This window comes from Oryx dammah, unplaced genomic scaffold (genome assembly GCF_014754425.2).
Source record: "Oryx dammah isolate SB20612 unplaced genomic scaffold, SCBI_Odam_1.1 HiC_scaffold_25, whole genome shotgun sequence".
In the NCBI taxonomy this organism is placed as follows: domain Eukaryota; kingdom Metazoa; phylum Chordata; class Mammalia; order Artiodactyla; family Bovidae; genus Oryx; species Oryx dammah.
The window spans coordinates 28,842,334-28,868,649 of NW_024070209.1; the positions used below are offsets into that span (position 1 = coordinate 28,842,334).

The following is a 26,316-nucleotide window of genomic DNA, read 5'->3' on the forward strand; positions in this document are numbered from 1 at the left end:
AGAGAAGCAGGATCCCCGGGAGTGTGCATTTCTCTCAAATGCCCAGGCAGTGCCAGTACTGCTGACCTGGGAGTGCTTTCTGAGTGTTGATGTAGAAACTACAGGCAGAAGGAGGACAGTCCTTGCCTCACAGTGGGAAGAAGGGGTCATGGTCCTTGTTGGCCCTGGCCTCCTGGTAGCAGCCTGGGCCAGGCTGCCAGGGAGGAGGCTGGCAGGTAGCCCACAGAGTGGAAAATCACCCACAGGTCCGGGGTGCTCCCAGCTTCCTCTGGGCCACAGGGGCCCTGGGGCAGCCACAGGGGCCCTGGGGCAGCCCCAGGGTCCAACCCTCCTCAGCCTGTGGCCATCTGGCCCAGCTGCTCCAGCAGAGCTCTCCCGCAGACTGAGTTTCCAGAGCCAGCCCTTCCCTCTCTTCTGAGAATTCATGCAAGCTTTTCTCACTCTCCTAATAATGGTTGCCGTGTGGTTCTCCTCTCAGCTCCCCCTGCTGTCCCTCTCTGGGTCCTTTTCCAAGGCAGAGTCCTCAGTGGACTTGAAGGGCTTCTGCTGCAGACTCTTGCTTTCGGGCTTGTGGGGGCTCCCAGCCTGTCCCTGGGTGTGGTTTGCCTATCAGGGAGTCCTGTTCTCATGTCCGCTGTGGGGGCAGGGCTGATGGAAGGAGAAAGATGGACGCAAAACTGGAGGATCCCCTTGGGTACTTCCTTCCCCTCCCTTTACTCATTAGCTTCTGAACTTCCATGCAAGACAATGTGGCAAATTAAAACATAAGTAATGTGACCTTTAGGACCCAGATTAGAAAGGAAAGTAGGGAAAATAGCTAATATTCAGTAAGTCTATAGCACATGGCTGGTGTCCTCCGGGCTTCACATACATTCATCTTCCTGACAGCACTGTGAGCAAATGAGGAATCCTCCAGCAGACAGGGAGACTAGAACTCAGATTGGCTACCTCGCTTTCCTAAGATTGCAGATTTAGGATCTGGCTGCAAAGCCCGGGTTTCCATCTCAGGTTGTTCTTCCTGGAACCTAATTGCTTAGCATAGAAGAACTGGAAGACGTTGAGGAATCTTCTAAACCAGTGGTTCTCAAACTTGAATGTCACTGGGACCCTCTTGGAAGTTTGATAAAACATGGATTGCTGGACTCTACAGCAGAATTTCTGATCCAGCAGATCTCTGGAGTAGGGATCCTCAGAATTTGCATTTCTAATAAGTTCCCCTGATGCTAATGCTGCTGGTCCCACCTTAGTATCTCTAGTGGTACACAGATGGTTGTAAGTGATACACAGGCTAAGTTTTTTAAAGTATTTCTGGGGAAAAAAAAGTACTTCTGTATGTAGTATTTATTAGCAAAAAAGAAATGGATAACCTGAAGCCAAACAGCTTGTACACTAAATCCATGATTTCAGGTATGTTTGATGAAGGTGGGATGTCTACTGAAGTAAACAGAAAGAAGATGTAAAGAAAAGTATTGCACAGAACAATAACACTAATGGTGCACAGCTGGTAGCCAAAAGTGTAGATGTGGCTTGTAGATGATAGGAGTCTGGGAGATGCTGTTTGAAACTGAAGGTGTGATTTTATAGAGGAGAGGGCTGTGCACAGCCCACAGAGGTGAACTCTACTTTCAGTAGCAGCCTCCAGACATGAAGTCTCTAAGGACCCTGTGGTGCCCTGTGCTTCGTGCCCTTTCTGGCTCTTCAGAAGCTCTAGACAGACTAGGGAAGATTGCTGTGATTCTTCTTTTGTCCCCCAGGTCTTAGTCTCCATTCTCAAACTTACAAATGGGGGTCTGGATTGATAATGTTGCTTGCTTGCTTGCTTGCTTGTCGGAAACCAGAGGTGCCCAGAAGGCGAGGAATTGAGCTCCTGTCCTCTTAGGGCCACAAGCTCAAAGTCCCCAGGAATCTGTTTCATGCAGGAGGGACTCACGTGACTTCCCGAGCGGTCACCTTTGGCTTTTTACCCTCTTTGATTTCTAAATTTGCTGGCCTGGCAGCTACTGATTTTCCTTGTGATCTAGAGAACCCCCCCAGAACAAGTGAGGGCATTTGCTGAGCACATGCTGTATGCCCAGGCTGAGCTCCAGGAACAAGACAGGAACCCTGCCCTCGGGGTGCACAGTGCGAAGGGGGTCAGCCTGTAAATGGGAAATGACCACAGTGCCATGCTTGCTTCGAAAGAGGACTTAACACGAGGCAAGAGCTACACGGGAGGGCCTGGGAAGGCTGCAAGGCAGAGGTGATATCGAAAGTGATGTGAAAAAACACAGGTTTTTTAAAAAAAGATGTGTAGGGGAAGGGCTCTTAAAGGCAGTGGGGGAAGCCTGTGCCAAGACTTGACATAGGGAGCTGTGGACAGTTGTTCAGAAGGCACTCAAGTGGTGAGAGATGACATGGGAGAGAGGCAAGGAGCAGGCCTGACAGCCCCGTGCTGAGGGCCTCAACTGCATTCTGTAAGCCTGGGGGGAACCAATGAAAAGCGAACATGGAGGGGAACAAGATGTCTTTTGCGTGTCAGGTGGAGTCCTCAAGGGACAGTGGCAGCAGTTTTTCAAACTCAGGTCACACCCATCAGTGGGTTGCAAAATCTGTTTAGTGGGCTGCTGCAAGCATTTTTAAAAAGGGGAAGTTGCGGGAGATGTGAAATAGAACATATCAGAGTGGATTGCCTTGCATATAGTAGAGATAGATAATAGATCAAGAAACGTACTTCAGTTCTGTGTAAGCAGTGTGTGCATATATACAGGGTTGCAAGGTCAAGTGTATTTCTTACTATGGATCACACTCGAAAAAGCTTAAGGCACAGAGGCCTAACTGGAGTGGGTGAGACCACCTGTCACTGTCATCTAGGCCCCAGGTGATGTAAGGACTGAGAGGTGAGGATGGATTCCAGTGTAGACCAGATGTGGAGGGTGAAGATGGAGAATTTGGGGCTGACCTCAAGTCTGAAAGTTTGACACCAGCCCAGAGCACTTGGGCCAGAATGATATCTTTGAAATAACCCGATCCTTTTTTTTTTTTTTTTAATTGGGGGTAATTTCTTAACAATTGCATGTAAACCAGTTGTTGTGTTGGTCTGCCATACATCGACATGAATCAGCCATAGGTATACCTATGTCTCCTCCTTCTTGAACTTCCCTCTTGCCTCCCACCCCATCCTACCCCTCGAGGTTGTCACAGAGCAGCTGGTTGAGCTTCCTGCGTCATATAACAAATTCCCTCTGGCTATCTGAAAGACCCAGTCTTGGTCCCTTTCTGAACCGGAGGCCTGGGTTTCTGGAGGGCTGTAGGAAAGAGGAAGCCTTTGTATTCTTTGATCAGTGAAGTCCCGGGCCCCTAGGATCCTGGTGTTACAATTCTGACCTTTCTTACCAATTACTGGATGTTGTCAGATAACATTCAAATGGGCAGGCTCCTCCTAGCGTCCTCAGGTCTGATGAGGATGTCTTTGTGGGAACTAGGCTGGTAACGACCCTGCTTCTGCTGTCTTCCCACTAGGAACATCGTGAAAGGCATGAAAGAGCTCCGGGAAGTGCTGCGCACTGTGGAGACCAAAGCAACTCAGAACTTCAAAGTGGTAATGGAGGAGCCCCAGGGTTGGGTGCTGGCTCTGGCTGGTTTATCAGGGCTTGATTTCAGCAGGAGGCTGCAGAAGTCCTAGCAGGCAACCCCTGAATCAGTGATGACCGTATGTCGCGTGCAAGTGTGCACGTGTTTATCCTCTCCCCGTCATGGTCACGGCAGACATTGCTAGTCAACCGCAGCATTCTTTTCCTCCAAGGCTGGAACACGCCCTCAGCATCCTTCTCATCACAGCACTGTGCAAAGACCCTCACTTTAGATCAGTGCTGAAACCTCCTGACATCCCTTCCTAGCACGGTGGTGTGCTAATTCTCAGGCTTTTGTTTCTGATCTTAATAAAGAACTTTGCCTCGCTTTCCTGCCCCACTTCAGGCCTCCCCTCTTAGGCTTTTATTCACCCTGAATCAGAGCCACAGCTGCTTCTCACTCTACACTTCTCTGTCAAATATCAGAAAGGTGTCTGGTGGAGAAAGCTGCTTGTACCAGGGGGCCTTATGCTCTGCAAAGGCCTGTGAACACTCAGAGCCATGCTGGGCTCCGTGGGGCCAGAAGGAGGAGGAAATGTACCTCTTGTCTAGAGAAGAAAGAGGACAAAAGATGAAGTGGGAGCCATCAAAGGCCAACGGAAGGGGTGGGGGCAGCTCGGTGCTAGAGGCACAGAGAAGGGAGGGGGCTCCATGGCAGTGGGGTGGTGGGCCTCCTGGAGGGGCAGCACGTGGCCAGCAGGCAGATGTGGCCGGGCCGTGGGTGGAGGGTCCAGCAGGGCAGAGTGTGTGCGCCTGCATCTGAGTCCCGCCCTCTCTGCCAGATGGCCGCCAAGCACCTGGCGGGGGTCCTGCTGCACTCTCTGAGTGAGGAGTGCTACTGGAACCCCCTGTCTCAGCCTCTGCCTGAGTTCATGAGCAAGGAGGAGAATTCCTTCATCACGCAGGCCCTGCGGAAACCTCACCTCTACGAAGGAGACAAGTAAGCCCTGTCTGCTCTGGGGACCACTCCAAACTCAGGCCACCGTCCCTGGGGTTGGGTGCCCAAGGTGGCCCCTCTCTCTGCTCCACATTCTCCTGCACTTTCCGCCCAGCTGCCTGCCAGAAAGGCTCTTTAGAACAGGCAGGAGCCAAGTAGGCTAGAGAAGGCAGGGCTCACGGTGGGTGTAGGGGGTCCTGTATGGCTTCCAAAGGCCAAACAGTTATTTGAGGAGTCCCTGCTTTCATGCACCATCTGTCTTGTCTGTGCCGGTAATTGGAGGTGGGGTCTGTGAGCTGCTTTCCCACTCCTCTCTGCCCCTTACCGCCGCCACTCGCTACAGGCGGCACTGGGGGCTGGAAGGGGCGTCCCCACCCCCACCCCAAGAGCACTGCAGTGCTCCCCGTCCACCACAGCCTTTCAGATCCGTGACTCTGGGGCGCGATTAAGAACTGCAGGTGGAGTCCGGTGCCTGTGAATTATGCAGGGGAAGGCCACCTTACGAGGGCTGGTGCCGACTCCGGGGCAGAAGGGCCAGCAGGGCGGGCCAGCTGTGCTGCTTGGTGAGGGCTGCACTGCAGCCAGACTGCCTTTGTCCTCTACAGCCTCTACTGCCCGAAGGATAACATTGAGGAAGCCCTGCTGCTGCTCCTCATCAGCGAGTCCATGGTGAGTGCCAAGGCTCTACCCGGGCCTCCAGCCTCCGCCCTGTGGGAGAAAGCTGCGGGGCTCAGGCTTAGACCACCAGGTCCTGGCTAAGATCAGTCCCCCGTGGATGTCACTGCAGCAGGCTTTGCTTGCCCCCTAGCGGGATGCGGCTTGCTTATGAGCTTTATAAGGCTGCCTTCGGAGGCCTGGGGCCTGCCCTCCAATGACCAGGGACTGAGCTGACAAGTTCTACCTCCTGCTTCTGGAATTAAATGGTATCATCAGCTTGTCAACAGAATGTTGCATGAACAGCTCAGAGCTGGGTCTGTGGTGATGGAGGGGAGTGGAAGGAACATGTAATTTTCATGGCAGGAGACCTAGATTGAGGCTCCAGCCCTGCCGCTCAGTTGCTGAGGGCCCTGGGCAGATCAGCTAAGCTCTGCAAGCCTCAGCACCTCACCTCTAAAATGACAGTATGGGGTGAGATGCCTGTACAAGTAAGTATTCATGCGCTCGTGCCAGTCCTTTTTAAATCTTTATTGAATTTGTTGTAATATTGCTTCTGTTTTACATCTTGGTTTTTTTGGTCACAAGGTATGTGGGATCTTGGCTCCCCAACTAGGGATCAAACCCTCACCCACTGCATTGGAAGGCAAAGTCTTAACCACTTGACTGCCAGGGAAGTCCCATGCCACTCTTAGTTCAGAGTATCATCTACTCTGTGCCAGGCCCCTTTCTGTACTCCAGGAAAACAGCAGCAGACAAAATGGAGAAGACTCCCTGCCCTCATGGATCTTACATTCTAGTGAGGGAGGTGGGCAGTAAACAAATAAGTCTTCAACTTTCCAGGGTTTCAGGGCCTGAGTGCTGTGCAGAAATAAGGCGGAGGGGGTATGGTGTGAAATACTCTCTAGATTTTTTCATAAGACCACTTGTCCTGCCCCAGGCAGACACACACGCACACATGCGCGTATACACACATGCATGCCTGGGCCATGGAGGCTCAGTGAGGGGGAGAGATGTGTTGGGTAGTCCAGGAGGTGGTGAGATGAAGGCTGTGGCCCGAGGGGACTGGAGGAGGGGTGGGCAGGAGCAGCAAAGTCAGGTGTCCTCTGATTGAGGGGCCCCTCGGAGCTTATAAGCTGGGGACCCCTGGGTTGAGAACTAGGTTTCTAAAAATGATGCATCTGAGAGCAGTGACTGAAAGTGGAGTTTAAGAAACCAGGTCCCCCAGACAGCCAGAAACAAATGTCTCTTTGGACACCTGGGCCTCTGTGATGCCAGGGTTTGTTTAGAGAGCTCTGGTCAGTGGGTTGTCTCTAGCTGAGCAGGTCCCTTCTGCGAGTAGATGGGGGGTAGGGGGGTGGGGTGGGGTCACTGGATTAGGGGAGAAAGAGTGTATCCTTTCCCAGCCAGGTAGGGTCCATTGAGATCCAAGAGTGCCCAGGAAGGGGTGTGGATATCTGGATCCCAAGAGCAAAGTGGCCAGGATGTGGTCCTGAAAGATTTGCAGGGCATGTGCTTGAGTGGGGGCATCTAGCTGGTTAGCCCAATGTGGGCGTAGTGGTACCAAGGCCAGATCTGGTTCTCATGGGAGAACAGTGCAGTTCTTACAGACTGAACCCCAGTTTATAATTATGGACCCTCAGCCGTAGACCAGCATCCCCTCCCTGCCCCCTGCACACACCTCAGCCATCTCAGCACCTACACCATCAGGTAAGACTGCAGGGAAGTCACCTGCCTTGGGAAACACAGGCCATTATTTTCACTTTTCCTGTGCTGAGTGGGACATCAAAAGGTGAAACTGGAAACATTTCTTGAGTCCATTCTCTGCCAGTTTACAAGCTGATCATCTCTTCTAGTAGGCACTGTGTTGAACCATGTGAAAAGTAAGTTTCATATTGTTTGATCTAATATTACTATGTTCCCATCTTACAGATATGAAAAGTAAGGTCCAGGACAGATGTGTGTCTTGGTCAAGGTCGTTTGTTGTTCAGTTGTTAAGTCGTGTCCGACTCTTTGGGACCCCATGGAGAGTAGCACACCAGGCTCCTCTGTCCTTCACTATCTCCCAGAGTTTGCTCAAATTCATGTCCACTGAATAGGTGATGCTATCTAACCTCATCCTCTACCACCCCCTTCTCCTTTGCCTTCAGTCTCTCCCAGCATCAGGGTCTTTTCCAGTGAGTCAGTTCTTCGCATCAGGTGGTCAGAGTATCAAAGCTTCAGCTTCAGCCATCGGTCCTTCCAGTGAATATTCAGGGTTGATGTCCTTTAGGATTGACTGGTTTGATCTCCTTGCAGTCCAAGGGACTCTCAAGAGTCTTTTCTAGGACCACAATTTGAAAGCATGAATTCTTTGGTGGTCAGCCTTCTTTATGGTCCAACTCTCACATCCATATGTGACTACTAGAAAAACCACAGCTTTGGTCAAGGTCACATACTATAACCCTCACAGCCGTGATTCAGATTTCTCATCTGCAAAAGGGCCAGGGGGATAACTTTGAGAATCAAGTGAGACAGGGCTTGGAGAGGGCTTTGTAAACAGGGCCTTGGCTGTCTGTGTGAAAATGGTCAGCGTTTATCTCCCTGGCAGGGATAGAGGCTGGACTCTGTCTCCGCAGACGATTTCCTATGGCCGTTGTTTGATCTGGGTGAACCACAATCTAGATGCCTTTCCATTAAAGCGATTCCCCCTAAACACTCCAAGTAGAAAATGGCCTTTTATTAAAATATGACCCACGCTTGGAGCCGAGGTGGTTTCCCTCCCAGCAACTCTTTCCCTTTTGAGGGAGGGTATGTTGCTCCCTGGCCTGCACAGGCGATTTGGTGGGTATGTGGTGGAAATTCCCTGAAGCATGCTCAGCAGAGGAAGTGCGCAGACGTTGGGAGGAGGCACTCTTCGAGGCGGGCTGGTTGGTTTCCTCCTCCTCACACCCAGCCTGTCACACATCTAGAAGTTTCAGACATCTTGGAGGAGGGTGTTGGCGATGGAAGTAGCTTTGATGTCTCATCCGAGGGTTTTCCACCTGGGGGTCAGGATCTGGCCGCTGTGGCTCCAAGCGGCTTCTGAGTGGCCAGACCGCCCCTGACTTCTCACCTGCCCTAGATGTACCCCCTCCTTCCCCACAGGTCACATTCTCCATCAGGTGGGGGCACCCCTGCCATGCTCCTGCTCTGACCTCTTAACTGACCACCTGAGGCTCAGCCTGACCTCCATGTACCAGCAGGGTTTTCCTCATCTCCCTTTAATGCTGGCTGGGTTTGGCTGGAGGTGGTCGGGAGAAACTTCTAGAAGCAGATGGCTGCCTTGCCGGCTCCTTTGGTTATCCCAATCCCTATAGGATTCACTAGGCTACAGCAACAGCTGTTCCAGCACAACCAGCCCAAGAGGCAGAGTCATCACAGCTCTCCACCTCCAGGTCCCTGGTGCAGCTGCTGCAGCAAAGGGTGTTTGCAGATTTCCTCGGCCCCTATTTTGTGGTCTGGAACTCAGAGGAGTATTCTGTCTGAGTGCAGGGCTGGTAACGTACGTATGGTTTCTGTGGCAGGCTGAGTGCGATCAGAATGAATAGGGGAGCCCTTGTCCTGCAAGAGGTAAATAGAAACCATACAAATGCTATCATAGAAATGCATGGGACGTGAGTTACAACTGGCTAAAGGAGCCTTGTGTTTTGTACTCGGGTTTGAATTTGGGGGGCCAGAAGCGCATTTAAAATGCCTACCACCTACCCATCTATCCACACACCCACTCTCCATCCATCCAGTCTCGTCTGAGCAGCGATAATGTGGCATGCATGCTCAGCACTGGCAACAGAATGATGACAAGTTAAATCACAGCCCTTGCCCAGATGTCCTCCTACCTAGTGGAACATGCATCTAGGGACTAGGAGGAGGGCCTGGCCCCCCAATCAGAAGGAATTAGCTCCGTCTGCTGAACTTCAAATGGATATTCTGGTTTTTGAAAAACCCATGTGTCAAAATCAGCCTGATTTTCTCACTGGGTAACCAGAGGGTATAGGACTCTGTCATTTCTAAAATCTTGATCTCAGGTATGAAAATGTGTTATAGCAAACTGAAATCCTCAAGCCCCTGTTTCATTCAGCTAGGGGAGAAATGGCTGCTGGTGTCAGGCTCCTGGGAACTGAAAGAACACAAAGGCTTGGGTTAAGAGAGGGTGGGTGAGTGCATAAGTCTCTGGGGCCTGGGATCCTGAGGTCAACAAACTCCATGCCCAATGGCAGGCAGCCAGCCGTTTGAATCTTGAGTTGGCCATTCACAACCTTTATAGCCTGGACAGGTTTCTTACCTCCTTGATTCTCTTGTTTTCCCATCTGTAAAATGGGACTAATAAGGTCTCTTTCTCCACTGGGTGGGTGAAGTACAAAAATGAACCCCGGTACATTGTGGGTGGTCAACATGTTTTCGTTTTATCCTGATAGATACCTGGTTCTGACTCAATAATTTTAGAAAACATTTAGGTTCAGTTCTGGTTGGATGATAAACCAGTTTGAGGATACCATTTTTTGTTTGTTTGTTTGTTTGTTTTTAAAAAGTGCTTCCCAGACTTGATTCCATTTGGAACTCTGCAGATGAGCACAGATGGTTCCAGCTTCTGGCACCTGGTTTGCTCGGACATGAAGCCCTGTGTGCTGCAGGCTGTGAGGGTAAAGGGCTTGTTAACCACTGCCAGCTCAGAATGCTCGAGGCCGTGGAGATGGGAGAGCCTCACACCCTTGCTGGCAGGAAAGCTTCTGCTGCAGAAGCAGGGGGCTGAGAGGGGCCTGGCCAGGATCCTGTGTAGATGAGACATGACACAGAACATGTTATTTCTCGGTTCTGTGGGCTGGCGGCTCTTGAGACAGTGGTAACGATGTCTGCTGGTGGGGAGCGCAGCAGGAGCAGAACATGACCGCATCCTCCAGGGAGGGACAGGCGCAAATGCCACTGGGAGACTCCTTTCTAGGGTGATGGCTGTGGGGGGTGAGCAGCAGGCCCTGAGGCGGGGTCCTTGGCCAGCCAAGAGGCTGTCCCTGAGAACGGGGCTGATGTGGTCCAGGGAGCTTGTTCTCTGCTGAGAAGCAGCCCCTGAGACCTGAGTGAGAAGCCCAGCCTCATGTTTTGCTTTGGTGCTTCCCAAGCAGAACTGCCCAGGGCCTCTGAGGGTGTGGGCGGGGCTGGCAGATTCTTCCTAAGAGACACCTGGAGGCAGGGGATGAGTTGGGGTAAAGTCAGAATGTCTGGGTTCTAATCTGGGTCCTAACCCCCCTATCTGTATGCCTTGAGTATCCTCCTTGGTCCCTCTAGACCTGTTTTCTCATCTGATAAAAAGGACAATAGAATAGGGGATGGTCATTGTCAGCATTATGTGATAATACTTATAAAGTACTCTACAAGTCAGTTCCCTTTCCCTTTACCCTGCTTGTGTCCAGGATCAGAGGAGAAATGGGCCTGTCAGGGCTGTCTTTGGTCAGGGCTGTCTATGGCCCTGCAGCCAACAGAGGTTGGGGACCAGGGCTGGCCAAGAAGCCCATAGGGCCGCAGGTACTTAGGGCAGTAGAAGCTTGTCCTAGACTGGCCATCGGAGGTTCAGCCTTAACTCCTGGAGACCTCGGACAAGTTAGCAAAGTTCCTCACACAAGTTCCCATCTGTAAAGGGAACACCAGCAGTTTCATCCCGCCCCTCCATGGGGTTAGTATAAGATCATGGCAGTGATAATTCAGCTTCTAAAATGCGTGGCACCCACACGAGGGTTGGCTGTTTGAGCAAGAACCATCCTGCCTGAGGTGTCACGCCACTGGTCCATCTGGGGCAGAAGACATGCCCTTGTGGGCGTTTTCTTAAGGCGTGATGTTTGCTTCATGGGTACATGTCCAAAGGCCACAGTGGGTCACACTGGATGATGGAGGGGTGGGGAAGAGCATGTTTCTTTGACTTTTCCTCTTCTGACCTGCTTGGTCTGGGGAGACTGCCCCTTGGAAGGATAGCAGAGCAGAGGGTCCAAGGCTGGGAGCTAGGACAGATGATGAACCCTGCCTGGGATGAAGTGCATGAAGTAAACAAGAGCAGGGCACCCCCCGAAGTGGAGGAGCCTGACTGAGGTTTTGCAGGGGAAAACTGGAGAATAGCCTGTCATTATCCCAGACTCGTCAGGAGTGGGGTGATGGGAAGAACATTTTGTTTCCATACAGTCCATGACTGTCACTGCATCTGACGTGCAGGACGTCCTTGTGAGGACATTTAAATGGTGGAAGGGAAGTATGTGAGGGGGCCAAGGGTGAGGCAGGCAGCTGATGGAGCTGGGCGCAGAGTTGTGGCCTGTAGGAGGGAGCTCAGTGGAGGAGGAGGGAGCAGGGCAGCTAGGGCACCCTGGGCAGGGACTCAAGACCCCAGAAGGTCTGAGGCCCTGTGCACGGAGGCCTGCTCTGGCCCCTGAGCTACACGTGAATTCACCCTGTCACCAGCGCCCCACCCCCACCCCTGTCCCCACTGTGGCTTCCTTTTTTCTTTTCTGGTTCTCCCCCACCCCACCCTGTTGCCATGGTTACATACACAGGCTACCCAGCTGCCCTGCAAACCCGGGAGTGTTTCACCGCAGCCCTGCCCCAGAACCATAGCAACTGCTTGCAAACTTCTGCTTTTGGGTTTCCTTTGGGGACCCACACTTCCCTCTTGGCACAGGTGCCAAGTCCTGAGGACCCCTGGGAAGATGCCTTTCCTACTGTCTCCCTGTTGAGGTGGGAGGGAGTCCTCAGACAGAGGAGATGCTGCTGTGGTTCCCTCATCCATTCCTGTCCTTCTAACCTAATGCTTGCCCAGAGCTTAGAAGTCCACGCCTTCTTCCTACCAGCCACACACATTCAGAGACACTGTTTTCTTAAAGGTCAGGGTCCAGGGCAACAGGAGGAAGTTTCCACACGAGGGCCAGAATCTTTCTGCTTCAGATGTCACTTGAGAGTGCTGTGTGCGGGCCTGTGCTGGGGCTGGGAGGCTAGAGATGAGCGAGATGCATTCCTGCCCTGAGAACTAATGAGCGAGGGGGTTATGTGGGGCCCGGGTGTGTGCCTAGGGTTGGGAGAGGATGTGAGGTGGGCAACCTCACCTGGCAAGACAAGTCAGGGAGAGCAGCGGAAGGAAGGGATCCCCAAATTGAAAACATAGATGGGCCTTGGTGAGGGGAGGGAGCTGCAGGAAAGGACCTGGGAGCTAGTGGAGAGAAGCTGGCCAGCATCACAGGGCTCCTTGGCAGCCACAGAAAGGAGGGTGGGTTGGAGTGGGGGTCTGGCAGGGTGCTCCTGGAGGACAGGCCAACCAAAGCTTACTGCTTACCATCCCCTACAGTAGACTGGGTCCTCGACCCTGGTTGCATCCTACAGGAAGGCCGCCCCTGCTGGCCGCCTGCCCTTTCCCTTCCATGAGGAACCCCTCCCCCCCAGAGTTCTAGGTCAAGTCCACTCGCTGCGGGCACAGGATACTGCTGCTGTGTCCTTTTCCATAGCCCCTCCCTGAGGGCAGGGACTGTGTCTCCCCTCCTCTCAGTCCCAAACCTCCAGGCCCCATCCCACCATAGAGGCAGCCCCCACTCTGGGTGGCCAAGAGCTGGGGAGTTGCTGGAGGTGGAGGAGTGGGCAGGTCCATGGCTGGGCACAGAGTGGGTTTTGTGTTCCTTGGTGAAATAGCTGCTGCCAAAGCTCTCCTTAGAATCTCTTCTCTTCCTGTTAGTGCCTGTGTGGGTGGATTTCACTGGGAAGGAGGGGGATTTCTCTGGCACTTTCCCTCTCCACTCCTCTCCCTTAACCCTTTGGCATCTGAGCGGCTCTTGTTTACCAGGCTGGCACTGGGACTCAACCTTTCTGGGGATCTTCCATCCCCAGCACCCTCTCCTGGGGCAGTCCATGCCCATCGGGGTGGTGGGCAGCTCTGGCCTGTTGTGCTCGGAGGAGCAGCCCTATCAAGGACATTGGGCTGCCTTACTGAAAAGCCCCCATGAGTGAGTCATGTCCTTGGGTCTTATAGGCATTTTGGCTTCTAGAAGCCTCTGTGGGAATGCACGTCAAGCCTGCACAGTGGGACACGTCCAGAACCTATAATCCAAAGACCATTGAGCTTCTGTCTCTGTAGCCATCACCTTTGGGAGCCCCAACCCCTGCCCTGGAGGAGGCCATAGTAGTCTTGCATGGAAGGAAGTTGTAAGGACCACCTATAGACAAATCGTTTGAACCTGACCAGCAGGATCTGGGTTTTAAGGGTCAGGAGGTCTTTTTTATCCTGTCAAAGAGGTCAAGTCCCTGGGTCTGAGGTCCTTTGTGGGGTAGTAGAGGAGAGTGAGTCCTGACTCACGAAAGGGGGTTCAGCCCTTTCTACAGAGGGAGGGGGTGTTGGGAAGGGACCCCTTTGGTGGAGAGGAGGCAAGAGGTGGGAAGACGCTGGCAGCAGCCAGTGGGAGCATCTGCCCAGAACCCAGCTTTGGTTCTGCTCAGGCACAGCCCTCAGAGAGAGTGTGTGTATATATGTGTGTGTGTGTGTGTGTGTGTGTTTATTATTGGAGGAGACACGGGGAGGCCCAGAGCATCCCCACCCTGTCAGGATCCCCATGACCCCTGTTTAGCTTCTCCTGAGTGTTGTCCCCAGGATGTGAGTGTACAAGAGTGGGTGGGACCACAGGCCACAGAACAAGTGGGTCCCCAGTTCCTGGTAGGGGGATTTCTAGCTTGGGTTTACAGAGCCCCCCCTTCAGATTGTTCAGACTCGCCCACTCCTAAAGCACGTTTTCTCTTGCCCCTCCCCTCCCTGAGCAGTCCCTGGCAACTCTGAGCTACTGGACTCCTGGGTGCCGGATGCCAAGCACAGGGACCTTGGGTTGTGGGGAGGTTTCTGAGAAGGACAGAGGAGAGTTCCATGGTGGGAAGTCAGGGATAGGGTCTGGGCCGGACATGGGGGTGATGGGAAGGAGGCATAGGGGTCCTTATCAGAGGAATTTGGGGGCCCCTTCAGAGGAAAAGGGCATGGAGGGGCCACCGCCCAAACTCTAGTCCTGCGAGTCAAGCCACAGAGCCGCCCCCCAATCTTGTCAGTTCCCAGTGTTATCTGAAGGTTGTCCTGTGAGTGGACGATTACACACACACAGGACTGTCCCAGAGGACAGCTGGCCTGGACCCTCAACAATGCCAGTGTCCTGGAGACAGAGGAGGGCCGCGGGACTCCTAACAGTGAAAGGAGGCACAAGAGACTTGGTGCCCACCTGCAGAGCATGATCCTGGGTTGGATCCTGGCATGATGGCTTTTCTATGAAGGCATTGGTGGGACAGGAGGCAAGACCTGAATATGAGCTGCTCTTAGAAGACAGAGGGAACTGTGTTCCACTTCCTGAATTTGGCATTTCTGTTGTGGTTATAGAAAGAATGTCCTATTTAGGGATGAAAGTCCCAGTTGCTTTAACTGGTTACCATAACTGCTGCTGCTGCTGCTGCTGCTGCTACTACTGTTATTAAGAGAGTCAAAGCCACTGTGGCCCATGTTACCAAGTTGGGTTTACGGCTGTTGTATTACTGTTCTTGTGACTTCTCTGTAGGTTGGACAGCTCGCAGAATAAAACACTGAAAATCAGGAGCAGGGACTCAGGACTGGGCTACAGGTGGAAGGTTTGCTTGCTGTTGTGGTGGTGGGGAAAGGCTCTGGCTGGCTCTAGGAGTGTGGCCTGGGTCAGCAGTGAAAGGGTGAGGGTCACTGGGCCTCAGAGGCAGGGGCCCTGTGGAGACAGGCACCTGTTTATTCTCTGTCCTCGCTCTTTTCTAAACCGTGTCTCCCCACAGGCCACTCGGGATGTGGTGCTGAGCCGGGCCCCGGAGCAGGAGCAGGACCGGGCCGTGAGCCTGCAGAATGCGGCGGGCATCTATGACCTGCTGAGCATCACGCTGGGCCGGCGGGGCCAGTATGTCATGCTCTCCGAGGTACCACCCCCTCCACTGTCCCTCCCTGCCGCCACCAAGGGGTCCGGCTCTGTTCTTGGGAAACCCACCACAGAGAGGGGCTGCCCTTCACTGGCAGCGTGTATCTGTTTTTTCAGATGTTGTCATGTGTTTTTTCCTTTGAAAGAGCACGTGGTATTGTATAGCAAAGCCCAAGAGGGTAATTATCCACCCCTCCGTTTCCCCTGGAGGTGATGCTGGTGTCCTGTGACTGCCTCTCCTGGAGGGGTTCTGAGCTGAGAGTGGTTGGGAGCCTGGATCCCTCTCCTACCCCCTCTAGAATGGGCACCTCCATTGTGTTGGGCAAACCCTACTGGGGCAGTGCTCCATGGGCTGGACCCAGGGGGTGGTCCCGCTCCAGGATGTGAAGACCAGGGGCACAGAGCTGCCCCTCTCTCCTGCCCTCCCCCGCCACCCAGGGTGAACAGCATGTGCACATATTTGGCTTTCAGATCCAGGCTGAGGTCAAGGGTGGCTCTAGGGCCCTGGGCTTAGGTGGCCCTCTCAGCAGCAGATTCTCTGTCCACATGTTTGGGAGAGCTCCCGAGAGGAGGGGCAGTGAACCTGCTGAGCCCTTGCTTACACCAGCGCACCACGGGAGGCGCTTCCAGAAGATACCCTCTTTAGCATCAAGAGATAAGTGGTCTCCTAAGTTCGCCAGTGAGATGGGCAAGGCCCGGTCAGGTGGTTCTGCCCAGATGCAAGGAAGTGTGTTGAGTCAGCATGGGAGACCCAGGCCACTGAGCTCTGCAGGTCCTGTGTGTGGCCCTGTGCCCCTCACCTCCTTCCCCGGCCCGCCTGACTGGGGCCATCCGGTGAGTCCTGGCCTCGTGCACTGGCTCTGCCTCTGTTGCCGGGAACCACTTCTGCTGGTTACTGTCAGGTCTCACAGACAGCCCCTGACTTGGGGTGGCCCAGATCAGAGGGCCAGGGAGCAAATGGTTTTTCTTGATGGTTGTCACGAAGAGCAGAAGGAAGCCTGTCCATTCGGGTATCATTCTGTACACGGGCTTCAGAGTCAGTAAGTTTGTTGCTTACTGGCCCTGCAACTCTGGCAAATCAATCAAATCTCAAGCTTCTTCATCTGTGAAATGGGGATAATTAGAGAAGCTTGCCTCACTGAGTTGTTGGGAAGAGTAAATGAGTTCATCCATGTAGAAAGCTGAGGATGGTGCCAGGCATAATAGTGAGAAGAATTGTCAACTATTATTTTTATTGGAGGTTCACATTTTGAAAGCGCTTTCACAAATCTCATTTCATGCGCTTTTCACTGTCGCCCTGATGTTCACATGATATGGTGGAGGGAACCCAGGGCCAGAGAGGGTGAGAAACTTGTGTAAGGACACGCAGCATGCTGCTGGTAGAGACAGGCTACCCCTGGAGTTCTCTGAAGGAACCAGGTGTGAGCTCTGGCTGCCTCCAGTGCAAGTGACTGGAGCAGGGATTCCCCCGGAACGGTGTGGGTGGGCCAGGGCAGGGAGGACCCGTGAAGGGAAAGGGAAAGTGTTGACCGACTCCCTCTTCGCAGTGCCTGGAGCGAGCCATGAAGTTTGCGTTTGGAGAATTTCACCTCTGGTACCAAGTGGCCCTGTCCATGGTGGCCTGTGGAAAGGTAAGGCCCAGGGCACGCTGGGGCCTGCACACTCCCCCTCAGAGGGGGCTGGGGGGTCCACTGTCCACTCGTCCCTCGCAGAGGCTGGCAGAGGCTGGGGCAATGATTCAGAAATATTGTCCCGCAACGGATGTTAATCTCCAGGGAATGAGGGGCACGAAGGGTGGCCCACAGACCCCAGGGTGAACCTGGTGTCTTGTCTGTGAGTTACGACGGGGCCAGGTATGTAGGTGTGAATCTGTGGATGGTTTTCTCTGAGTATGTGTGCATTCCTGGGGCGTCGCAGCATTTCTGCCTGTGAGCCGGTTGGTGTGATTGCCTGAGACAGGCATGGATGTGGGTTCCCAGTGAGGGGAATGGTGTTCTATTGGGGGCTGCCTCTCTTCTCACCTGGGAGTGTGGCAGCAGGAGGGACCTTCTTGCAAATCCAGAACTTCCCTAGGAGGGAGGGGTTGAAGGGTAGAGCAGAGCAGAGCACCCCCCTTCTCCCAAGGAAGTGTGTTGGGAGCTCTGCGAGGTGGATGTGCTGGGGTGGTCAGGAGGAGTCCTGCCTGGAGCAGGGCTGATCTTATCCAGGTGTCCGGAACTGTGTTTGCCTTCCACCACCCTCTCCCCAAGCCCTGTCCCTGCACCCACTGGTTTTCCCTCCCATGAGAATCACACTTACATAAGCCTCTATTCTCAGCAGTGACATGAAAGGAAAACCTTTCCGGAGCTGGGTGCTGAGGGTGTTGGGGCTGAGGATGCTACGAATGCAGGAAGTAAGGAGGCTTGAGCTCACAGATCGTTCCAAGAGCTATAAACACCCAGAGCCCATTTGTGGGGCTGAGGGAATTCCTCCCCTGCCACCCCCAAGCCATTTGTGCCACCTGCTCTTCTGGCCCCGCAGTCGTCTCCAAGGAGGGTCCTCCTGGGCTTGCCAGCACCCTCCCACTGCCCCCACTGAAAGGACGGTGTGCTTGCCAGGGTCTGGTGGGGAGGGAAGAGCAAGTGCTTCTTCTGACAGGTGGGAAGGGGCTGGAGAAGTACAGCCAAGAATCGAGCAGGAGCCTTCTCTGCACCCTTGTTACCTTGCCAAGCATTTTTCTTCCCAACCTCTTCCCCTTCCCTCATCATCTTGGCCACCTCACAGGCCACCTCACAGTAATGACTTGATGTACCCTGGCTGTGTGCTCAGCAGGGTCTTGTTGAGGGTCAGAGGGAGCTCAGAACACAGATGGGTTGAGGCCTAGGGGAGGAAGAAGCGGGGCTGGGGCTTGTATGGAGCCTGGGTAGGTAGCTGATGATGACATTTGACAGCTTCTTTCTGCCTTGAGGAAACAGAGAGAGCCTCTAGTCTGAGTATGGTCTGGGAGGAGAGGACCAGGGCTGGTCTCCACCCTTCTGTGGGTTGTGGACCACTTTGAGATGCTTAGGAAAGCTGGGGACCCCTCCTCAGAAGAATGCACTGCTCTCAGAAGTTAGCTTTAATTTCTGGAGGTGCTCCTGGAAGGCCCCCGTTTCAGGAGAAAATGTCACACCAACCTGGGAATTATGGGGTCTTCAACCCCCTTACTGAAAAGAGCCAGGCTCAGAGAGGTTCAGACGCAGCCTAGCACACCCCAGAACCTGGGGAGCCAGTGTCATGGCCTGGCTCCTTCCCAGAACAGCAAGGTAGACACAAGAATGGGTTTACAGGCAGGAGGTTGGAGTGATCAGTGAGTGCCTCGTGCATGAGGCCCCACAGGCTGGGTCATACCTACACCTCGGTTTAGTGCAGCAGGAGATTGCTCTGGATGCAGGCTCTCCATCCCCACCCCTCAGGAACCCTGCACACCGACTCAGCCTGCCTGGTTGGCCCAGGCAGCCCTGGAAAGAATAGCCAGACCTTGTCCTTTGCCAGGAGCCTAAGATGGGAATCCAGGTTATGTCCTTGCAGTTGTGTACAGAAGGTGAGGCCAGGCGGATATGAGTATATCCGGCACCTCCACCTGCAGGAAGAGAGGACAAGTTCCCTGGCATGATTTAGGTCGCTTCTTCTCTTGGTCTCCTCAGCGGCTGCGTTGCTAGGTAACCAGCATGACAAAAAAAAAAAAAAAAAAAAAAAGCCGGCAGCTCTGACTGAGGAGTCCTCAGATGGCTCCTTAAATAGCAGTGTTTCCTGGTCCGGGTGGGGGTGGGACGCAGAGGGTCAGGGTTAGAGAAGTCTGTTTCAGGGATGCTGAGGTCAGCAGCCAGGGAAAGGGCAAGGGCTTGCTGGGGGGTGGGGCAGAGGGGGCCACAGCGAGGGGCTGGGAGCAGCCTTCAGAGGAGAGGTTCTTGGGAGAGGGGGTGGCGTGGCACCTCCTGCCTGCCCTTCGCTGGCCTCTCTCGCCCCAGCCCACACCGAGAATCCCCCTGCCCCGCAGGCCCCCAGCCTCCCAGCTGGTCGTGTGCTAACACTCCCTTGGTCTCTTGCCCTCCTCTTTCCTGAGAGAGCAGTGGGGCGGGGCTTCGTCCTCTCCACCCCACCTTTCTGTGGGTCTCCTGCCCCTCTGAGCAGGGACCCACAACTCCCAGCGCCACGCTTGACACGGAGCAGGCCCGAGGCTGAGGCACCTGAAACCGGCCTAATGAGCCCGAGGCCAGAGCCCAGGGAAGTCTCACGTCTGGGCTGAGGAAAGCTCCCCTTTCTCCGCGGGGAAAGGAAAGGCAGGTAGAGAAAGGCGGGGATCCAGGGTGGACGCAGACCAGTGGGGCCCCAGGTCTGTGTCCACTAGTCTCCATACTGTGCTGTGGAGACAGAGGCTTCCAGAGAGCCTTCCAGAGTCCCCATGTCCCTCACGGGGCCTCTGGAGTAGCCAGGGAGGATGAAGCTGACTAAGGTGGCGAGCTGGGCCAACAGTAGGGCCCAGCTTGTGGGAATTGTAGTTATACACATGTGCACACATGCGTGCACAGGCGTGTGTAGGAGGGAGACGGAAGCCTCCTCTCTGGCCAAGGTAGGCAGGATAGGGCAGTTGCAAGCTCAAAGTCAGACTCTTCAAACCCCAGCTCAGCCGTTTATGGTCAGTGTGGCTTCAAACACCACTTCTCTGCATTTCACTTTCCTCCTCTGTGAACAGGGACAGAGTGAAACAGGAGGGAAGGGCGCAGGGACAGCCTTTAGGATGTGACGAAATAGTTGGAATAATCCTCCCACACATTAGCCTGTAGAGTTACCCAGCCCGTAAAAACTAACCGTGCCGTATTTCAAGGGTGCTCTCTCTTCTGTCCAACACTCTGTGGAGTGTGTTTCTCCCTAAATAAATCCACTTCTTACCTATCACTTTGTTTCTGTCACTGAATTCTTTCTGTGATGAGACATCAAGAACCTGAGCTGCATAAAGTCTTGAGAACCAGGTGTGTGATCTCAGTTAAAAGACCATAGGTTCAAGTCCCAGCCTGAGTTACACGGTTTCAATAGCAACCTACCTCATAGGAGAGTTGTGAAAAATAAATGACTTCGTATTTATAAAGCACTTAGAACAGAGGTCAGCAGACTTTCTGTAAAGGGTCAGAGAGTAAACATTTTTTACTTTGTAGGTCAAACAGTCTTCATGGGAACTATTGCACTCTGCCATTGCATCATGCGAGCAGCTATAGGCAATACTCGTCTGAATGGATGTGGCCGAGTTCTAATAAAACTTTATTTACAGAAGCAAGCAGAGGGCCACATTTGGCCTGTGGGCTGGGTTTTACTGACCCTCTGCACTTGGCCATCCTCAGCATGTCTGTGGCCCCATCTCCATGGCTTCTCTGACAGCCTTTGTGCTCCCGCCAGTTTCCATGTGGTTTTGTCTTCTTCATGTCACCTGTAAAACCTTGTCACCTCTCGGAGATCTGAGAGTTTCCTTCTATCTCTAAAATTCCTGTAGTTCACATGTGAATTCCTTTTGAAGAGTTTCCCTGTGTTTTCCTCCTGAGCTCTTGTTACATGACCTCTGGCAAGGGTCACAGCCTCCATCTTCCAGATGAGGAAACAGACCCGGGGGGACTTGCCTGCCACCACTGCCTGGGCTCCTTCCAGTGGGGCCTCTTCCTGGCTTGGGAGGAAAGGGGTGCAGGTCAGGGGCTGGCCGTTTGGGAGGTGCCCTCACGGAAGGCTTGACACACCCAATCTGCTGCAGCCCAGGGCTGTGACTGACCATGTCACCACCCTTCCTCCTGCAGTCATCCTACGCCGTGTCACTGCTGCGGGAGTGCGTGAAGCTGCGGCCCTCGGACCCCACCGTGCCCCTGATGGCCGCCAAGGTCTGCATCGGGTCCCTTCACTGGGTGAGTGATTCCCATCACAGGGCCCAGGTCCTGGCAGCTTCCTACAGGAGGGTGGCAGCAGGTGGGTGCGTCTTGCTGTGTGTGGAAGGGGTGGGGGAGTGGAGAAAGTGAAAGTGAAGTCGCTCAGTCGTGTCCGACTCTTCGAGACCCCATGGACTGCAGCCCACCAGGCCCTCCGTCCACGGGATCTTCTAGGCAAGAGTACTGGAGTGGGGTGCCCTTGCCTTCTCCGGCTATGAAGCCTTAAGTAACCTTAAAGAGGCTTTTATTCATCCCATTTATTGAATTAGTTTATTTAGGGGTAAAATAGACCATTTATAAGTCATGAAATCCTTTAGACTTCACAAATTCCAATAAGGAAAAAGAATGGCTTCTGAAAACTCCAGCCTTCGTCTCCCGACTCAGGACGGCGTCAGGTTTGTGCTTCAGCCTTGACTGTCTCCTGTGAGCCAAATGTGGAGTCAGAAGACAGGGTGCCCCCGACCTGCCCAGCACAGGGGAAGTGAGCAGGACCTTGGAGTTACCTGGGCTAGCGCACCGTTCAGAGCCGGAACCAGCTCTGGGCTGGCTGGGAGGGTGGTCTGTCTGTCAGCCACCTCCTTCCCTCTGGACTCCAGCGCCCAGTCCCTGCCTTGTGCTCGGCTGCCTGCTTATCACTCTCTGCTGAGGCAGCTGAACTACAGACGAGCTCAGCGTTCGCCCTGTCCCCACAGCGACTTTCCCTCTAGGAGGTCAGCAGGGGGAGTGGGCAAGGAGCCCTGGCCCAGGAACCCAGCGTGCCAGGCCTCGCCTGCTGCTCCCCTCGCCCTGGCTCCCTGGCTGCTGCGCTTGGCCTCAGAGACCTTGCAGCGGCGCCTCTGCCCAGCTGTCTGCTCTCACTGGGAGCTCCTCTGCCCACGTTCCTGGCTTCCACAGGCCCACATCAGCCTCCTATGTCCAGGCCGTCCTGTTTCCACCCTCTTCAGCAATTAGAACAGTGCAGCGTCTCTCCCACGTGTTGGCTTTCAGCCCCACCTACATCTCTCTTCAAGCTCAGTGAGCCTAGTTCCTTCATTGGCCCAGTGTCTCCCAGAGGGGGAGCTTCTCCCATACATGTCCCTCCCCTTCCTGATGTCCTGACACCCCTGCCTGCCCTTGCTGTCGGGTGCCCAGCTTGTTCCAGGGCAACAGGGGCTAGGTTCCAGGTGCTTCGGAATTAGCAGCCTCTCCAACCCCTCCAGCTCTGGGGAGGGAGGTTTTGCGTTCTAACCCTTTCCTCTAAGTATGCTGAGGACCCTCTGAGAGGGCCTCCTGCCTCGCCACCCAGTGGGCCTCATCCTGGCTCTGCTGCTGGGACTGGCTCCCTCGGACTGGGGGTGGGGGCCGGGGAGCAGCACCTTTCCCTCTGTTCCCTGGTCCTCGGGTACCCGTGTATGACGTGCGAGTATGGCCCTGCCTTGGCCCCACTCGACTGTGGGAGATGGGGGAGGAGAAAGCATGGCTTTTGGCCCCAGGCTTTATGATGTCCTGTAAGACTGATCTGTAATAGGCCCTCAGCCTTTGGAGGAGGCAGCGTGATGAGGGGGGTAAGAGTTTCACTGTTGTGTGATGTAAATGATGAAAGTCAGGAGAGGGCTGGACAGGTCAGGGAGGCCTCCAGGAGGAGGGGGCCTTGGATGGGGCTCAGAGGTGGTCCCTTCCATCCCAGCTTGCTTTCCTCAGCCTCATGGTTACTGGGGACGTTGCCTGCCCCCCCAATGTTTTTCGGGAGACTGTTGGCATCTTCCACCCTAGAGGATGGGGGCGTGTGGGTGCCAGCAGAGTGAGGACCCAGGCTGAGCACAGCAGCGGCGGGTGGTCATATGAACCAGAGGATGCAGAGGGTGGGCTCGCTGACCCCTAGCTCACAGTCCTGTGTGTTCCCAAGGCTCCAGAGAGGGGCCTCAAGTGCATCCCTGGGACGAAGCCCAAATGCCCACCTTGCCAAGGGTGGGTGGGGAGGGCCTGTGTGCTCCCAGGGGCTGCCAGCTCTGAGACGGCTGTGGGTCCACCCAGGCAGTGCCGCCCTTGCCAGGAAGCCCTAAATTTAGGTCTTCCCGCCGCGGAGGAGCTGTTTCCCTCAGCAGTATAATGACAGTAATTATGTGCATTCAGATTACATGGTAATAAAATTAGGATCCAATCAGTCCAAATTGAAATCAGATGAGTTGGGAGCAAAGTAATCAATGACAACATAAATAGAAAAGCCCAAAAGGAAACCTCAGCATGCAGACTTGACATCCGAAATGGGGAGGAGGGTGAGTGAGCCGTTTAACCTCGGCTGAGAAACATGTTTGGGTTTGGGGGACCGGTTTGAACTAGAGTTTAAATTGGGTCCAGGCTAGAGCGTGGTCCTGCTGTAGGGCTGGGGTGGGCTCCTGGCAGCCTTCCTTGCCCTGGAACCTCGTGTTCTCTTACCTTCCCTAAAGCCCCATTTATACCTGTCTTGGACACTTAGCATGATGCATTGCATTTCCTGTTGCATATGTTTCTTGAAGGCAGGAACTCTCTCCTCTTTCTTGAAACTGCAGCCCAGAGTTCATGCCGGGTGCTGATTGGATGGATCCTACTTGGCAAGGAGTTCTGCCTTGAATGGTACTTCCTTTCCATCTAAACAGGAAGCTTCTTCACATACTGTGTCTCGTATCCTCAGCCCTTTGCCCCCACAAAAAACCCTGCACACAGGAGGTGTTCAGAAATATATAGATTGACTTTGGCTCCAGCTGGCCGGGAGGGCCAGGTGTGGGAAATCCACATTTGGTTCACGGGCCTGCCTGCTCCCTGGGTTGGTGCTGGGCCGAGAGCAGGCTGTGGGTGGCCAGGGGCAGCCCGTTCTCCTAGGAGGCCAGGGGAAGGGCGGCCCACGCTCTCTGTCCTCAAGACTATGAGCAGGAAGAATGGATCTGACAGGCAGGCGGAGGGGCGCTGGTGCTGGTGGCAAGCACAGATCCTGAAAGGCGTCTGACGCCACCTCCGTCTCCTGCCTTCACGTCTCTTCTGACTCACGTCAGCCCCCAGCAGGCCCAGCCATTACGCAGCCAAGCCCCATGAGCAGGGGATGGAGATCTGGGGGTGGACAGGTTGGCCCAGGTTGCAGGAAGGGAGGCTGAAACTGGGACTTGGAAAAATGAGTTGTGCTGGGTGAAAGCGGACGAGGTGGCCATGTGTCCAGAGGCGGGCACCTGTTACCCCATGTCCTGTGTTACGCCTAGGGCTAATGTCCCTGTGCCCAGAGCCAGTGTGGGATGCTCCAGGCTGGGCCTGAGAGCAAGATTGCCCAAGTGAGAGTGGGTGAGGAGGGGCCTGGGCAGAGGGACCTGTGATGTCCCAGGGTTGAGAGCACTGGTCCCACCGTTTATTCTGAGTGGAGGAGGGTGTCGTGTCCAGGCTCTGGACATGAGCTGGTGACAGCGGCGGGGCAGCCTCCTGCCTCAACGTGGCAGTGTCTTGCCAGGGTCCCCAGCCAGTTATTTGAGGCAGAAGAAAGAGGAGCTGTAAATATTTTTTCATATCCCTGCAAACAAAATTAGTTCAGATTCATTTAATTAAAAAGATTAAAACCTTTCTAGGTGGCTAGGGGATGGGGGGGTGGTGTGTGTCACACATGGAAGGAGAGGAGGTTGGGAACTGGAAAGGTTTTAAAAAGTCTGTGGTGCTGTCCCTCAGCCTCTTCCCCTAAGGGGGTGGATGGGGTAGTGGAAAGAGTGCAGGCTTTGGAGGCTGAGAGGGAGGGTTCAAATCCCTGGCCTCCCACTTAGTAGCTGTGTGACTCTGGGTAAGTAATTTGACCTCTCTGTGCCTTATCAGTAACCTGGAGATCATTGTACCTACCATTGCAGGATGGCTGTGACCCCCCAGAGCTTAGCGGTGTCCTTGCTTAGCACGTGGGAGGTGCCTGGTCAATGGTAACCATCCCTGTGCTGGCCCCTTTGAAATAGCAGCCTCTCAGAAAGGATGCGCCTTTGTGGTTTTGCCTTTGTTTTTTGAGATTCAGAAAGATGGATTAAGTGTTTTGGAGTCCAGTAAGAATGCCAGCTGTCTTGCCTTGAGCTGGTGGAGATAAGGAAGAGTATCTGTTCCTTCCAGGAAGAAAAAGTGGGTTTTGGGGAGAGCAGATGACAATAGCTCCTGGACCCTGTGAGAAGCAACTAAGGTCAAACTGGAGGTGCTGTTTAAACAGAGCTTTGCCGGCTCAGAAATGACCTTTCTCTGGTTCCCTGGGCAGGAGGAAGGGGTACAACCAGTTTGGCGCCTGCGAGATGAACCAGGCAGCCTGAGCAGGAACAAAGTGTACAGGCCAGGAGCCTGGCTGTGCGGGGACCAAATTAGGAGAACTGGAGCTTGGAAAAACACGGAACGCTTTCCTTCCTTACAGAAAGCAAAAGCACAGGCTCAAAATGCTACATCCTCCCTTACATCCTTTTCCCCAAAGGGTCACAGGGGAGAAAAATGAAGACCCACAGAGGGCAGCCATGAATCGAGCAGCTCTGAGAGACCTAGATATAGACTCAGAAGACCTGGGTTGAAAACTTACAAAAAGTTCTCCCATTTACTACCAGGGTGACCTCAGATGGGTCCCCTAAGTGCCCTGTACCTCTCAACCTCAGCTGTGAAAAACCCTTCTGTCAGCTGGCCACTGTGCTGTGACGCTCCAGTGGGCACCCAGCTGCTCTGGAATTGCAAGGCAGGACGGGGAGGATCTCCTCCTGGGTTTCGTGGCAGAGTTACAGCTAAGAGAGGTGTTACAAAGCAGTGCAGGGGGACTTCCCTGGTGGTCCAGTGGTTAAGAATCCGCCTGCCAATGCAGGGGACAGGAGTTTGATCCCTGGTCCGGGAAGATCCCACGTGCCACAGCTATTGAGACGGCGCTCTAGAACCTGTGTTCCACAAGAGAAGCCACCACAATGAGAAGCCCTCTTGAAGCAACAAAGACTCCGTGCAGCCAAAAACAAATAAATATATATATTAAAAAGAAAAGCAGTGCAGGAGAATGGTTGAAAGCTTTGAAAACCCCTCACCGTAGAAGTATTTTGATGAGCAAGGAGGGCGCAGTGCTGTGACCTGAGCAGATCTTACTGAAGCAGGGGCCGCAACTCTAGGGCCATTAGCTGTTCACTGTGGAGGCCGCAGGAGGAGGCGTATGGGGACTGGGAAGGGCAAGTGCCGTATCAGGTGGCTGGGTGGCCGTAGATGGGCAGGTTCTGGGCAGCTCAGCCAGCAGTTTGCTTTTCACATCATAGATTGAGACC

General features: G+C 54.0%; 1 protein-coding gene across 3 annotated transcripts in view; it reads left to right on the forward strand.

Moving 5' to 3' along the window:
• The window catches only part of TTC7A (tetratricopeptide repeat domain 7A), a 116,330-nt gene that overhangs the window by 41,747 nt on the left and 48,267 nt on the right, over positions 1-26,316 (forward strand). For all 3 annotated transcript variants that reach the window (XM_040224739.1, XM_040224742.1, XM_040224741.1), the window contains 6 exons: positions 3,499-3,577; positions 4,391-4,548; positions 5,151-5,214; positions 15,007-15,144; positions 16,691-16,774; positions 20,945-21,049. In XM_040224739.1, the coding sequence (XP_040080673.1) occupies positions 3,499-3,577; positions 4,391-4,548; positions 5,151-5,214; positions 15,007-15,144; positions 16,691-16,774; positions 20,945-21,049 (628 nt within the window). The remainder of the gene's footprint in view (positions 1-3,498; positions 3,578-4,390; positions 4,549-5,150; positions 5,215-15,006; positions 15,145-16,690; positions 16,775-20,944; positions 21,050-26,316) is intronic.